This window comes from Coloeus monedula (assembly GCF_965178545.1).
Source record: "Coloeus monedula genome assembly, chromosome: Z".
Taxonomy (NCBI): domain Eukaryota; kingdom Metazoa; phylum Chordata; class Aves; order Passeriformes; family Corvidae; genus Coloeus; species Coloeus monedula.
The window spans coordinates 41,860,131-41,877,162 of NC_138822.1; the positions used below are offsets into that span (position 1 = coordinate 41,860,131).

At 37.1% G+C, this 17,032-nt stretch overlaps 1 protein-coding gene across 1 annotated transcript in view; it reads right to left on the bottom strand.

Moving 5' to 3' along the window:
• The window catches only part of PRUNE2 (prune homolog 2 with BCH domain), a gene marked incomplete at both ends in the record, with an annotated part of 138,500 nt that overhangs the window by 12,063 nt on the left and 109,405 nt on the right, over window positions 1-17,032 (bottom strand). Inside the window, 3 exons of the mRNA XM_082300845.1 lie at window positions 3,503-3,679; window positions 9,239-9,439; window positions 10,338-10,417. Coding sequence (XP_082156971.1) covers window positions 3,503-3,679; window positions 9,239-9,439; window positions 10,338-10,417 — 458 coding nt within the window. The remainder of the gene's footprint in view (window positions 1-3,502; window positions 3,680-9,238; window positions 9,440-10,337; window positions 10,418-17,032) is intronic.

A 17,032-nucleotide genomic window follows, 5' to 3' on the forward strand; every position in this document is an offset into this window, starting at 1 on the left:
TTTTCTGTATTTATCATTAAAAATAAATAAAAAATACTCCTGTGTTTCAGTTGAAAGTTTTGCTTAAAGGATACATGCAATCTGGAGGTAATTTATCAAGATGCTGTAGAATTGTAGGTGAATAGCACTAGCGATGCAGAGAGACAGAGACAGATATACTCAGAGAACACTCAAAAACCTTTCAAGTCTAGTAAAAACTGACAATGAGGGAGAGACGATAATATTTGTGAAAGAAACTTCAATTCCCCTCAGGAACATGCTCCTGACAAAAATTAAAGGATAATACTACTACTTAAACAACCTTTCCACGAGGAGATTTTAAGACTTTTACAGTGCTTTCTGGATACTAGAGAGCAATATCCAAGCCTAACTAAAGTGCTCATGGTACGCCAGTCCTGTTTTCAGTACAAATTATTATTCAGCTAGATTATTTGGAACTGTGCTGGTTTTGGCTGGAAGAGAGTTAATTTTCTTCACAGTGGCGCGTATGGGGCTGTGGCTTTGATTTGCATTGAAATCAGATGGTTGATAATATAGAGATGTTTGTGTTATTGCTGCACAGTGCTCACAAAGGACCAAGGCCTTTTCTGCTTTTCATACTGCCCCCCACCACTCAGAGAGCAGGCAGAGGGTGCACAAGAACTTGGAAGGCGAAGGGGACACTGCCAAGACAGCCGACCCCAACTGACCACACAGATATTCCAGACCATACGGCATCATGCTCAGGAGGTGAAGAAGGAGGAAACAGGAGGGGACATTTGCAGTGACGGCCTTGATCTTCCCAAGTCACTGTTATGTGTCATGAGGCCCTGGTCTCCTGGAGATGGCTGAGTACATGCCTGTCCTTGGGAAGTGGTGAATGAATTTCTTCTTTTGCTTTGCTTGTGTGCACAGGTTTTGCATTACGTATTAAACTGTCCTTATCTCAACCCAAGAGTTTACTCAGTCTTACTCTTCTGATTCACCATGTGGGAGTGAGTGGCTGTGTGGGGCTTAGTTGCCAGCTGGGTTTAAACAACAGGAAAAAGCAGTATTTCTCTCCCTCTCAGGTTTACAAATACGGAAATAGGGAGGACATTTCCTTCCTTCCATAAATTTAATAAAACTTTAGAAGACTTTGTATCATGCTGCCATAAAGCAACCTGTCCAGCTGCACAGGAATTTGGCAGGAAGAGCACATTACGGCAGGTGTGCCCACTAAATTACACAGCACAGTTTGCAGTTCACGGAAAGCATAACGATTATGTGCAGATGCTAACTAACAAAACACAGAAGAAAAATCCACAGAAAAATCTAAGCCATTTTTTCCTCACACACTTCTTGAAGAGAAGGAATCTTCACCTTAGGGAAAAGCGCATTTTAATTCATCACTAAAAGCCAGTAAAATCCATTCGCCCCAAATCTCAGTTAGCCTAAGCAAAGAGAAAGATCTCTAAGAAATTTCTTCATCAGCATATGTTGAAGACAATCTCACACCTACACTGCCAAATCTACTCTCCTCTTTCCTATTTTGTGGCTACCACCTAGATTCTGCACTTGCTGTTATCTGTCATTTGGCAGGGAGGAATGTTCAGTAGACCTCTGAATCATCAAGAGATGCTTGACTTGACTTCCAATGACTAATTTTAGTCAGAACCTATTATTATTATTGAGATTAAAGTAAATCTGGCCCTCTAAACACTCCACTAAACTATTGCCAAAGGGAATTTCATATGGAATGGGCCTTGCTGCCGTAATGTAGAAACTGTTCAAGCTGTCCAAAGTTTTCCACGATAGATGCAACGAAATTATTTTGTTCCTTTGTCTTCAATCTGCCACTTCATAAACACAGAATTTAATCCAGTTGTTAACTTACTTTGATTTGTCTAGATATCAGGAAACATTTCCAGTTTAGGCAGTGGCAGGCTGAAACTTATTCTTACATCTCACACTGTTTGTTTTACAATGACTAATGCTATTGACAAGCATTGTTTCAAAAGTAAAGAAAACTTAATGCTCTTTATCTTACATTTGAGTTATCTAAAAATGTCAGACATGTAAAATTTGAATTCAAATTATTTCTTACTGAGAGTTGAGCTGAATTACCTAGTCTTCCATTAAACATTAATTTTTCACAAAAGCTGATATAAACATATACATCAACATCTAGTAGGAAATACACAAGTTTTTACAGAAAATGCATATTGAATAGTTTACAGCATACAAAAATATATAAATAAACAACATTAGCAAGGCCCCAAAATTATTTTGTGTTTGTTTCCTAAATTAAGCCATCTGTGTATGTTTGCTAAACTGTGTCTGAGGTGTCATCACATTCATAAATCTTTGATGGTAGTGCTGTAGTGGAAAAACGCTTGAAGGCTTAAACATCTTTATTAATTCTGATTAAACCTTCTGTACGCCGGCCACCATGAATACCTGTAGGCTAGCATTTAGCTGCTTTAAATGTAAAAATTAACCATAATTTATTTATGTAATTTTACCAGCTAGAGGCTCAATGCTGAAAATATTTTAACTTCAATATTTCAATATCTTTAACTGATGCTGCAAATCAACATCACTATGACAAAAGCATCCTGATATAAACTCACGAATCTTCCCTCTGGGATGCTAAATTGCCTGCCTCAGTTTTTGCAGGAATAAAACAACTCAACCTAATACCTTGCTTAACAGAGAGCAAAGAGTGCTCCCCAAAAATATAGCATCCAAAGATAATTCAAACCTGAGACACCAAGGAAAAGGCACTTAGAAAGCCTGGTTTCATTTTCTTCCTTCAACATCTGTAGTAATATTATCCATATGAATTAATATATACAGAAGTGTAGTAGTAACACCGAAACTATAAATTCTCTAAGGAAGTTGGGAAGCAAATGAGAAAATATAGCAAGCATATGGGGTCATTTTCCTGCTTTAAATGTTTTCTTTGGTATGTTATTTGATAATCATTAATAAATTATGTAAAAAGTCCCATAAACCAGTTCCTAGTAAAACGCTGCTGACAACTATAAGTGGCAGAAAAATAACATAAGGCAAGTAGCCAGATGAATGGAAGCCCCAGGGAAAACTATCTTCTTTCTTTTGCCACTCTACTTGTTTAGATCTGTGCAACCACATACATCATTCAGCAAATCACAGAGCGTTATACTTCGCAAAAGGTTTTGTCAAAACCCACCAAACATAGTTTTCAGAATCTTATTTTGCTGTAGGTCAAAAGCCTTGTTCCTTGTTCAAAACAGTTTTAGCCTGCAGACTGTTGTCAGGACCAGACTGTTCCTGACATATATATGTCCACTATACTGCTTCCAAAATAGCTTTGAATTTAAAATTCGTATTAGTCATCGCCATATTGAACTGAAAGCCCCGATGATTTCAGCCAAGGCTGAAAAATAAATTCTCTCTCCCCTTGTCCACATGATAATGGAACAAAAATAAAAATAAATCATGATCAATAAGGCATAAATTTTTTACATCAATTAAAAAAAATGCTTAAACCTTCTCCTACCTCCATGTGAAATGACCTTTTTGTACGGTTCAATGACTCTCATATCAATTCTCTGTTCCTGTTCTCCAATAACCACCGTTCTCCATAACCTGTTGTCCTCTCGCTCCTCTTCAGCAGTGTACTCCGGAATTGATTCAGACTCCTCCTGGGAAGCATCCTTAGCAGCAGTCTGCTCTTCTGAAAAGTAAAACTGTATATATTAGCTCTTCCTGTTAAAGATCTAAATATTTTTGCTTTTACATAGATTTGAGATGTATGACTGAAATTAACTGGATTCTTACAGTACTAGTATAAGTAAGAGCAGAATGTGATCATCTGACAGTCAGTAAATAAGAAGTTTCCATTTTCTTAAGATATTTCCTCATTGTGAACACAAAAAGAACAACAGCAATTATCACTATGCAGAATACCACCACGGGATTTTTGCATCCAGTTGGCAAAATTGAGCAGCCGCTCACTTGAGTTACTGCATGGTAGACCTTCTGAAATCTGTGCTGAAGGTATGAGAACTGTGCTAAAACCCCCCCAAAATAAATGTGAACATAGCAATACTTCCTGTCTAGAAAGGAACTACCAGAAAGCTATAGCTTCTCAACTTTTTTGCAGTTTGTCTTCAATCTCTTTACATCCACTATCAGCAAATATGAAGAACACTCATCTTCATCTGATTCAGTAATGCTGACTCCTCATACAAACACAGTAGTTACACCGCCCCCCCCCCCCCCCCGCCCCCAGTAACTCCCCCTAGGACTGTCTGAGGTTAAATACCAGCTCTCTCCTCCTGTGAAGTACAGAGCAGCCAGGCACCCTGACCTGCTCTATGAGCACACTAGACAGAACGTGGACATGGAGTCTGCAAACAAAATGACCACAAAAAATTAACTGTATGGCTGACAAGTGACCATTAAGTCTCTCTGCTGAATACTCTTAGTTTCAAAAAAACCTGTGAAGTCATTAATAAAATCTACATTTTCATTGCACATTGATGAGATTGCTCTTAACAATAAATTTAAATGCATTCCAGTTTTTCAAATTTAACAGCTGTTTACAGAGAAAGTGGGATGAATAGTCATGTCCACAGCTGGAATTATTTAACATCCCTCTCTAGTTATTGTTAAAACATAGTGGGTTTTCCATGGGGAAAAAAAATTCCCTCTCTTGTACTATTCTTGCTGAAGCACCTTTGCTTTGTGCTTCTGTGTGCATATTATTAATTTACCTTCATAGTAAAGATCCCGTAAATTTTACGCATGACACATATTTGAAGTAAACTGTTCTTTTTAAAGCATTATTCTGGCTCTGCAGCCGTAAGAGCAGAATTTGAATTGCAAGTCAGTAAGTGAGGTAACAGTAAACAGATACAGTAAGATACATAATGACATACACATGTGTATGTAAAAAGCTGCAGGCATCCTATCTGAAAATACTAAAGAGATCTATGAGAATTAAGAATAAACTAAAAGAAGCAATTTCAACTGGAAAGAAGTAAAAAACACAATGTTTCATAGGTGCCCTCAAAACCTTCTGTGTACTGGGTTATCTACAGATGTGCCTCTTTGGTAAATGCTGCTTCTTGAACTATTCACAAATCGAAGTAAATCATCCTTAAAACATACTAGTTTATCATAAGAATTAAATAAATTATCTATTAAATCAGGAATATGATATTATACTGTATATATACCACATATACCTACATAGAAGCTACAGGCACATATACATACATGTACTAACTAATAATTTGTTAAACTGACTCCTCCATTAAATCCTATCAATAATTTCACCAAATCTGTTAGAAACAGCAACTTCCTCTAAGCACACAAAAAAAGCTTCTAAAAATTATAGGTTGAGCACATATTCATTGCTACACTAGGACCAACGAAGTCTGAATTTCTTACTGCTGCCTGTCTTGTATTTTCTGTCCCTAATACAAAGTACCATTAGGGAATTATACTGCCAGAAGGTGCCCCTCTCTGAGTAGATTCTCTTATGTGCAACAAAAGCTGAGTCTACAAACAATTCTCTGCTTTACCTACTTCCTGCCTGATGGGACCTTTAAAGAAAAGAGGAATATTTCACTTCTTACCTCACTGTCTAACCAGCCAATGAGTTAAAAAGATATTCAAATAAAGTTGTATTAAAGGTGGAAAAAGGGATGGAAAATCAAGAAATACATACACGTGCACATATAATGTGACCAAGTAAGCCTTTTTTCCTTAGGAACTCCAAATAAACTGCATTTGAGGAGATCTAAGAATGGAAAAAACGACAGTCTGACAAAAGCTGGGTTTTTTTCAAGTATAGTATTTCAAATTGGTTTAACAGTTGCTGCTCAGCAGATTGTATACTGAGGAAATGAAGAATATATTCATGCCTTTCTCAGGGCATAATGATCGTGATGTCTAACAATAGCATTCAGCTTTGAAATACCACATATTCCATGACATTGGGAATAAGCTTAAAAAATGCATAACCCCACTACCTCCAAACCTAGGTATCTTAACGCAATTTTGTATGTTGTCGGTTTTGCAAAGGTGCTGTTGGTAGCAATATGAAAATTATATGCGTACAGTCAAGCTATGCAAACTCTGATAGGCCGTTGCAGGGCAGCCCATTCCTGTAAGGATATAGGGTCTCCACAGGACACTATCATGCAGGTACTTTTAGAATAGACAGATGGGATTATAAGCACAGCCTAGGAAGAGTGTCTGATCAGTTGATTCCTCATAAAGTGGAAAGAACATGACTGAAGCAGAAAAGCATAGCTGGCAGAACAAAGCTTAATGAAAAGAGGTTGGGCTAGGCACCTGGCAGACCAATGCTGAAATTGTATTTGGGGTTTGGTAATTGTTTTTGGTTGGTGAAACTGTAGACGATGAAAAATTACCAAGATCCTGATAAAACTTATAATATTGAAATTGGATGCATGACCTATTTTTTAATAGAAATGGTACTAGATTGCCTCTTGCTGATGAAGTAGCTCTCCCTTATTGCCTAGAGTGCTGATTTTGCAGAGGAAGATGCACCAGTGTGCAATTTAGAAAGGAAGTAAGTACCTTCAGAAAAAACAATAAACAGTCTTACTTTATAAAATAGTGCTGATTTGAGAGCAGGCCTTCTCTGATACTCATATATGGTTTTCAGAAATGCAATTTTTATGTCATCTAAAGCAATAATCATAAAAAGCTCATTTCAGAAACTAGCATGGCTTCTGAAAAGAGAATGTTGGAATGTATGGTATTAGTGACAAACAACCCCCACCCTGTGAAACTGATGATCAACCAATCTCTAAACAAGTCAGGTGCTAGTTTAAGACAAGTACTTTAGTATTTCTGCTCTCATCTATTTTCATGCATGTTGTAGTTGTGATGATTCTTCTTCACCATTCTTTTGAGCAAATGGTTTTCAGTATTTCTTGTAATATGGAGACATTTGTCAGTGATGAGGTGGACCCCTGAACCATGGTAACAGTTTTGTTTTTCTCAGCTGCCTTTTGTAGTTCAAAGGGACCACTGACAGTCTGATCACAACAAAAATCACTGTTCTCTCTGGTCTCAGCAGCTATATTTTCTCAGTATTTACTTTCCTGGGTTTGGCAGCAGTTAGAAACACTGAACTGTGGGAGATTGCTGGTAACATCGAATGCATAACAGCTAACAGTAGAGTACAGGAGTACAAAGATAACAAAGGTTATTTAACATGCAAACAAGACATTCTGAACTAGTTCTTATGACTATAATCTTAGCTATCAGATTAACATTACATATAGCCAACTTCTTTTATTGCTGGCTTATTTTGATAATATGTTGAATTTTTTTTGTCTTTTCTACTCTTTTCATGGCTCATCTCAGTGGAAGACATTTTTTTTATTAAGTATCTAAAAACTTAACTAAGCAACTGCATAAATGTCACCAAAACCAGAGGGACCTTGAGCTCTCCACTTAGGAGTCTGGGGAAATTGGTCCAACTTTAAGAACTGAACAAATCACCACATTTAGAAAGCAGCAGAAAACCAGTGGGAGGAAATGCCTGCCATCAACGCAACTCCTACCAAAATCGCTGGAGTTGAATTTAATTACTTGAGGACTTAAAAGGCAAAATCTGTTCTACTGCAGACAGAGACTTTTTCTCTCACGTGGTAGTCACAACAGTCTAAGCATGCGATCCCCTGTGTGTGCATGTTAGTTTCAAGCTTTGCTGTAAAATCTTCTAACCATCAAGCAACTCATCACCACACTCTGCATCTGCCCATAAGGAAATCGGCCTCTTAATGAGAAGTAACATTAGAGACCCTCATGCATGATTGAGTACACAGTAATGCCTCTTTGGCAATACCACTTAAAATGATGCAACTGTTCTTGTATGCTCCAGCAACCTCACCAGCATTAGGGAAAGTAAATGCATGGGAAAATTCAGTTTAAACTGATCTGTGGATACAAAAATGCTGCTAGCAAGGGTTTTCTTGCTATTTTCTAAGTCCGTGAGAGATTTTTCTCTCTCACAAAAGATAGTAGCAGAGTTCTGTAAACAATTAAACACCTGCAACCTTGGAAAGTCTTGTTTATAATACAGTAGAAAAGTATTTTGACAATGGCTTTTTTAGGATTTTAGCCAATCACCCCCAAGGGGTGGCTGATCCTTGTCCAATTAGACTATGAAGGAAAAAGTCTATAAAAGAGTTTGTAAAATAATTAAATAAATCAATCTTGCTGCACAATTCCTGCCTGCTGGATCTTCTCTCCTCCTCCCTATGGCTGCAGGACACGGTGATACACCCTAGGGCATTTTTAATACTGATCCATTTTTGAAGTTTCTTTCTGCTCTCGGCTGTAAAATGTTCACACTTATTTTCCCCTCCAATAGCTTATGATCTGTTCGTATTTACATCAGCAATTACAGTTCTTATATGTTTTACTTTTTATAAGGTACTAGCAAGGAATAGGAAACACCATATTTTGTACATCATGGAACTAAGTAAACTGAGTAAAACCTTTACATCATATGTCTATGAGAGAAAATCATTAATATGTGAAGGAAGAGTGAAGTATCCACTGCACACTTCAGGGTGCATCTATGCTGTATAGCTACCCCTGCTGAGAAAGGACATTTAAATTAGTGGAACGAGGAATTCTGTTGTTCCACCACCTGAGCTGGCTTATCATGCCATGCACACACCTTCCATATCTCAGCTTTCCAATCATGGGAATAAAAAGCAGACCTTTTCTTCCTAACAAAAGACCTCTCAGTACATTGTGTCTACCTCACTTATAGATGTTTGGCGCAGCCAATATATTTTGCACAAAGTTATATTCCTAAATATGACCAATGTAACTGCCACCTAGAGCAGCCAGAGCTGCAAGAAGCTGCAGTTAGCTATAGCATTCTCTACAGCAACAGGCAGCTGCTTTCTGCTTCTTGAACAATTGTTTTAGTACAAGTCCTATGGCATTGGACAAAGACAGGACTTTGAACCTGATTCTCCCTAGGTAGCTGCTCTTACTTTATTAATTCAGCTGTACTATTTCTTTCTGCACTCTGAATAAATAGAAGGATAATACTTTACACAGGAGGAATATTAAAGGTTAAAAAATAGCAGACAGTAAAAATACCTGGATGCCTAGCATTAACTCTCAAATGCTTTAACCATACTGATAATCTGAAAGACATTAAACTGAGCATGTGAGTCGTAAAAAAAGAAACAGAGATGAACTCTACATTTACAGTCTAGAATATTACCTTGTCCAGTGTATTCAAAAGAGTCTGCTTCATCAGGAGTGTCAAGGTCATCTACATTAATGTCTATTTCATCGGGTGTATCCAAATTATCATCAGAAAGTACAGACCCTTCACTCTGGTCCAATGAGAGATTGATGTTCGGAGCAGTGAGCTTTATCCTTCTGGGTTGGGAACCATTAAGATCAAGAGAATTGGGAGGTTCTGAATAAAAGGAAAAAAAAAAAAAAAGAAGAGAAAAAGAACTTTATCTATTCTACATACAATTAATCTTCCAGGTACTCAAAAACTACCTTTCAACACACTGGGTCAGATCAATTCTAGTAACAGCATGACATTTAAGACCATCTAACACAAAACATAAAGATTAACAATAATGTTTAATGAAATTAAACAAGAATCTACAGGAGTGGCAAATGTAGCACAGAGCTCTTAAATTATGCTAAAACCAGATTCACTCTTTCGCCATCATCAGACAAAAAACAGGTTTTGAACATGCTCTGACCCATGATGTTTAAGAATTTAAAGGGCAAATACAAATCATTTGAATTATGAATCAAGACGTTGCCAAGTCCTGGGAAAATTTGTATGAGTCAAAAGCCATTGTAAGTATTTATTTTCTTATGCACTCAGTGTTGATTTGCAAATACTTATGTCTTTAGCTTTAGCTATATAATATCTTTCTCAATACAATAACAAATAAAAAAGTCTCTGAGTCTCTTAAGCAGTCTTAAATAGAAGTAGTACTCAACAAGACAAAAGATATACCTTTGCTCCTTGCCTCAGCCTTGTATGGTACATTTCAAGTTGTTTTGTCTAACTTAGTTCACTTAGACAGTAGTCAATTATAAAATAAATAATATAGACTATTAAACCTTTAGAAGGACTAAACAAGTGGTAACAATGCCCAAGAGAAAATGTCATACTATAATTATTATTTCTCAGGTGAAGGAGAAAACTGACTAAATAAAGCAAACTTAATGCTTTTTTCTTTTTAACACTGAACTGATTCTTTATCAGCACAGAAACATCATTCTCACTGCATAATTATATGCCACAGGAATAAGATATAATTAAGAAAACGAGCAAGAGCTTCTCTCACCAGGTCTCATCTCTGTTGAACTGGGTCTTAGTACACCCTCAGCTAAGGGGATGTCCATTCCCACATCCTCTTGTACCAACCTGAGAGATAAAATACAAAGTGAGATCTTAAAGAGATGTACAGCTCATTATCTTATACAGAACTGAAACTGCCTCCAGCATAGCCAGTTCAGAAATCTGATTACAAAATTGATGTGAGAAACGAACCCTGCTGTTGTAATTGCACTGCGCTGCTCTTACCCCTGATTTATGGACGCTTTTGTAGAGCTCTTGGAGACTACAGGACACACATACCCACTTTTATTTGTACCAAGATACAGCACTGAATAGTAAGAGGTTGGCAAACAGCAGTGTTTCTCATTTTATGCAAATGAAGTTGGTTCGGTTATCCAGCAAACTGGACACATCACTGCAAGGAGATTCAGCTACTCTTTGTAACACAGTATATTCATGACTGTATATATGGTTACTGCGTAGCAAAAATGAGTAGTTTTTCCCTTTTTTGGCATCATTTGTATCTTAGAGCAATTCTGACCCAAACCAGTAATACTGATGCAGGTAATGTGTCACACTGAAAAAGTTCAGAAAGTACAAAAGTGATAACCAAAACTACATCACGGATTTTCAAAGACTAAATTGTTAAAAATATCCTAGATTCCATTTTTAGGAAGATAATAAGAAATAACATTTAACATACATACATATATACATACACACATACCTACCTACCTATCTACACACATACATGCATAAGACAAAGAAAAGGCACTAAGTGGTGAAAATAGCAACAAAGGTAGTTAAACATTTAAAATAAGTTGACTTGAACTGTTTTCATGTCTACTTGCTATTTAAATATTTTACAAAATACTTGCCGGAAGGATGGTTCAACCGCAAATAGGAAACATCATTTACATTTTCAGGACACTCTTGACAGCTTACAAACTATCTGCATGGAAAATGTGTGACTTCAGGAGAGCTTCATTTACTTTATCAAAATAATTGTAGCTTTTTATTTTGCATTGCTGTTCCAAAATATCTGTTTTCATTTTTTTGTCCCCACAAAAGCTGAAGAATAGACCATTCCTACACTTTGACCAACAGAACAGTGATGAGATCAAAGCTGATACTTTTCCCTGAAACAGCATCAACTAGCTATGTTTTGAATGATTTAAATGATTCAGATCTAAATAGGTGTGGCTTATTGCTCTTGCAGTTTCTTCCTGCCCTCACTTTCCCAATGAGGAGGACTACCCTCACTATTTGACTGTGTCCAGACAGGACCCATTGGTCAATCACTGTATCAAAGTATGAGTATAGTTTCTGTGTTTTCTCGTTAATTTCATATAAATTATATATAAATGTGCATATGTAGGGCTGCCAAAGGCTTCACTGTGCCTTAAGCTGAAAAAGATCTTTACCTCAAGCCCCAAGAGATCGAATTCCCAATACAGACAGGCAAACTAGTGAACTCCTGCTTTTCCATGAGACCACAGAGAACACAGACAATTTAAAGCTATGGTCAAACATGTTTGTGCTGCTCAACTTACAACCAAGCCTTGTCTCTCAATAAAAAGTGATTTTACTAGTTTTGATTTTATCCTCACTTACTGTATAGTACGTCTTTCATAAATATAGAGATGAACAGCTTCATGATTTTTAGAAAACATATCAGTTCTTGAATATGTTTAATTATTGTCAAAGAAGGCTTGAAACACTTTTTCTCTTAGGATACACAACAGAATAGTGAAGAAATTTGACCAAAGTATCCTGCTCATGAATATAATGAAGGCACAAATTGCCTGTAAGGTACCATTTCCTTTTCCCCCATTATTGTACAGATAATGTACAATTATCTCTATTCAGAAGTACTGAATACTGCCAAAATTTACAAAGAAAATGTAAATAAATCATTAGAGTCTTTGGCTTTTTTCTTTTTTTTTTCTTTTTTTTTTTTTTGTGTGTGTGTGTGTGTGTGTTTATACAAACCATAGTAAAATACGTGTAAGGAAGTCTAATTCATTCATCTGAACTAACTAGAGAGAAATCTGAATTCTAAAGAAGTTCTGTAAGTAACACCTGGCCAAGGCAAATAACCATAGTGGAAAGGATTTGGGGAGAGGATGAAATTTTCTAACCCATTTTAAATTCCTATTAGGAGTTTATGTGGGGCTTTATTAACCTTTCAAAAAATAAAACTATGAAGAGTTCTTTGATTAAAGCAGCTCAGGACTAGTCAGATGATGACTTATGGTTACTCAAGGGTTTATATTTTGGCTGGAAAAAATAGGGTTTTGGTACCGTCATACAAACCATTAATTTGGAACATTTCTTACAGCTTTATCTGACCAAATGGCAATTCCTTACTGCACAACCTTTGGAAACTACTGGTGGAAATGATCCAAAAGGAAATATTCAAAGTTGTATGAAGAGTAAGATATGGCAGGATAGTGACATTTCCGGCTTTCTGTATTAAAAAGAGACGCTATTCTCTGCATAAAACAACAAAAAAAAAAGTTTAAGAATGAAGATCATCTTTTCCTCTGTATGAAAAGACAGTTACTGAGTTTTATATACTCTATGTCTACAGAAACAGTGACAATTATAATCTGAAAAAAGCGATTTCCCACAAGTAATTCATTCACAAATTAAAAGTTGTGTAACATTTTTGCAATGACTGGGACAGAATTATCATAAATCATGACATTTCTAGGGTTACCTCAAGACTGGTTTTTTTGGTTTTTTTTAACACATGTGTACTTGAGCTGGTATTGTTTTCTCTGGAGTCTCTTACACTTTCACAACAAAAATTAGAAGTATTTTTCTGCTTTCACTGGGACCACTGCAGCTAAGTTAAACCAGAATTTTATGTTATAGTTGTGAAGAACAGTACATTTCTAAGTATTAAAAGATACATGTGTTTCATATGCTTGTCTGAATTTATTATGAAATTCAGCTACAAGCAGTACATGCAAAAAATATCCCTCACTTATGGATTACAGGTAAACAGCATCAGAATTTGTCTGAGAATTTCTAATTTTGTTTTGTTGACACAGTGTTTTTAATGTCAAAAATCTTTATTGCTCATATTGGGTAATTTAATTGGAAAGTAAGAGTCTCTGGTCCTAAAAGCTGTGGGTCAAAGCAGGCATTTAAGAAGTCCAGTTACCAAAAGCATCGCCGACACAAGGTTCTCCACTGTATCTTCAATCACGTAAAATGCTATTGCCTTTCAGAAGATTTTTAGCAGAGATTAGGTTTCCTTTTTCTTTTTTTTTTAATTGTGTCAGGTTCTTATGTACTGTCAAAAACAGTCAACAGGCTTTTTGGATAAGAGAGAGTCTGACTTGGGAGCTAGTCTTATTTTTCCAAATCCGTCGGGCTTTACCCAAAGACATTAAAGATTACTTGCCAGACATACATACCTTAAGTTCAGTGGAAGTTCTTAATTTTTATAAGCCATAGTTACTATTTTTCAGTCATAAATTATTTGGCAATATTTAAAATCATATTTAAAACCATATTTAAATGTCTGTGACATTATGCCCCAACATACATTCAGAATTGCTATCAGTAAGAGAATAGGGAGGATATGGATGACGATTGTTTTCTGCAGACACATCTTCATATTATCTGATGGATTTTGAGAGCATGTTATGCTGAGCAGCTCAGCACTTTGCAGAGTAATTTCTGGCTGTGCAGAAGCTCTCAACAGACCTCAGCAGGAACCCTAGTAATGGAAGCCAGACTCCAGAAACTTTAAAACAGGCAACTATCTCCTCTTCCCTTCCCACAGACTACTTCACACACTTCCAAAATTCTGATTTATAAAATTCCTTGCCTTCCATAAGGGTGCAACTGATAACATGGATGATGTGGACAAAAATATTAGAGAAAGAAGAATATTTTTTAATCCCCTTTTAATGAATGCTCCTATTGAAGAAATAAATTAAGTTACATTAGAAAGCTCCATTCTAATCAGGTATGATTTACTGGATTGATAAAAAAAGGATCTTTGAACAGAGGTCAAAGTCAATTAAGGTTTTTTGTGTCATAAATGACTTCTTTTATGTTGTACACAGACCAGTCATTTAAGGATCAGCTGCACCAGGAATCAAGTTACTGATTATTTGCTCTGATATTCAGGTCTATGGTCTTGTTCAGAAGCAGCTGAAATCCCCTCATTTCTCAAAGGTGGATCAGAGATAGATACCAAATTCATATGAAAGCAGGAGAGGCTGGAGGCTGAAATACTTTCCTTGCTCTTTTTTGGTTCAGACATTCTTACAGGTCAATAAATTAATAAGCTTTAAATAATTCCTAATGCCCTCTCAAATCAGTATTTCTCAGAATAAAAGTTATCCTTCCTGACTTTTCTAGGTACAGCAGCATTCTGCTATTTTGGAAAGAGCAGCTTTGAATATTCACAGCAATATGTCATAATCCCTATGGGCTGTGCTGCCTCACCCTTGTGTCATCTGTGATCTATCACCAGTTTCCCAAGTTGCTCTGCAGCTATTACATATCAAGAAGTTAATTTCTTTAGTCTAAAACAAGATATGCTTCCAATGCACTGCTCTGAAAAAATGCCTACAACATGCAAAAGAGATCAACATGAATCCAGTTGTGACTGCCACCACAATTTATTCACCAGCTAGACTTTAAAATGTATACGTTTCCCCATTTTCTGCACTCATTATTGCAGAAGTTTAATCTGAAGTGGTGCCAGGCCCTTCTCCTTGATAAGTAAATCACGTTTCCTCTATGCAGTTCCCTCTACACACAGAAATACTTTTATTCTTAAGTTTTCACAAGATGTCAAAGGATTTTTTGTAAAGTTTCAAAGCATGGTGAGTCAAAGAAATGACATGGATGAAATCACCTCTGTGGGTATTAATACATGCTTGGTTTGGATACTAAATGTGATAAGCGGAGACGAAGTACAGTGGAGAGGTTATTCAGAAACTAGACATTCAGGCTTCTTTCATACTCCCTAATTCCACACATTATGCAGGTATACCCTGGTTCTGGATGAAGTAAGAGTGGGCTGATAGCCCACTTTTCCTCACTAGTTTGCAGTGAAAAATTGAGCTGCTTTGAGGAAGAATGCACAAAGTGAAATCTTAGGTACAAAAACAAGTAAGGGAACTTAAGCTCATCAAGCTAGTTTTGCAGCACACAGGCAGCACAAAGTTCTTCTCCTTTGAACCCCTCCCATCCCCACCCTGTGACACCACCCTTATGCAAGTACTGAGCCCAGGAAAATAGAAAGGAGAGCTTGAGGGATTGGATATGAGAGGACAGTTCTTTTTCTTGGAAGGTATGAAAAAGTCCTTGGCATTTACCCAGTAATGCCTGTCTACGGACTCTCAGCACAGCTCTGTCTGAAAGTGCCCTTAGCTTTAAGGAGGGTTAAGTGTTTTGCCAGAGTATGCAGTATCTTGTGCAAACCCAGCTCTGGCCTGCCTGATGGGTCTCACAGCATTTTGATCACCCCACCTGGAAGATGTCTAACCTCTTCCAGACAAAACAAGAATTCCTTCCTACTCAGAAGCAATTAAAAGCCTTAGAAGAACCTAAAGCAATTGTTCAAACCCTCCACGAACTGCAATTTGCATCAAGGATATGTTTACACGAAATGTTTTCTTAATTGCTCCATTCTTGTTACAATTATAGAAATGCATATAAATTAAAGCCAAAATATGTTACCAAATATATGACTTAAAAGGGCTGTTTTGCTACCCATCTCTCTAGCTACTTGCCATGGTTTAAGCTGAGCTGGCAACTAAGCACCTCACAGGCACTCACTCACTTTCCCCCACCCCAGTGGGATGGGGTGGAGAATACAAAGTCAGACCAGGGGGTTCAGTGATGCACAATACATTTGCTCAACACCCACCAAGTCACGCCAAACTCCACCCCTGAGACACGATTGGTTCCCCCCTTGCTGGGTAACTCCCCAGTTTATACACTAGGCATGATGTTCTATGGCCAGCTCGGGTCAGCTGTTCCAGCTGTGCTCCCTCCTGGCTTCCAGTGCACCTGCTTGCTGGCAGGGCATGAGACACCGAAACTGTCCTTGACTTAGGGTAAGCACTACTCAGCAGTACCCTAAAACATCAGTGTGTTATCAACATTATTCTCATACTGAATCCAAAACACAGCACTGTACCAGCTGTACCAGCTGAGAAAAAATGAACTCTGCCAGTCGAAACCAGGACACTACTCCAATATTCACCTCACCTCATACAAAAGAACAGCAAAACCCATTCTGTTATCACAAATAAACGCTTGACATACTTCATTTTTAGAAAAGAAACTGTTTTCCTGTTTTGTATTTATATCCAAATAGCACATATTTTGCTTTCTTTCATAGGGCTCCACACTTGTGGCTTGTAATTTCTGCGCCATTTTTGTTCAGAGAAGGTACAGGAGGTTTATAGACCATCTCTACAACAGCATTTTTTAAAAGAACAGCAGATGTCTACTTTCTGCTTTCACTACCTGGAGTGCTCAGAAAAGATAGTCAGCCTGTCCATCATCTTCCAGTTGTAGATTTAACTCCACAAACTGTTATAATTGAGATGTGTTATTTCTGAGACCTTTAAATGCTAATGGACTAATAACAAATCCTAATGTAATCTGCATGTGTTTGAGTTTTGATGCTTATTGTCCATGTAATATAGGTAGCAACGTTCT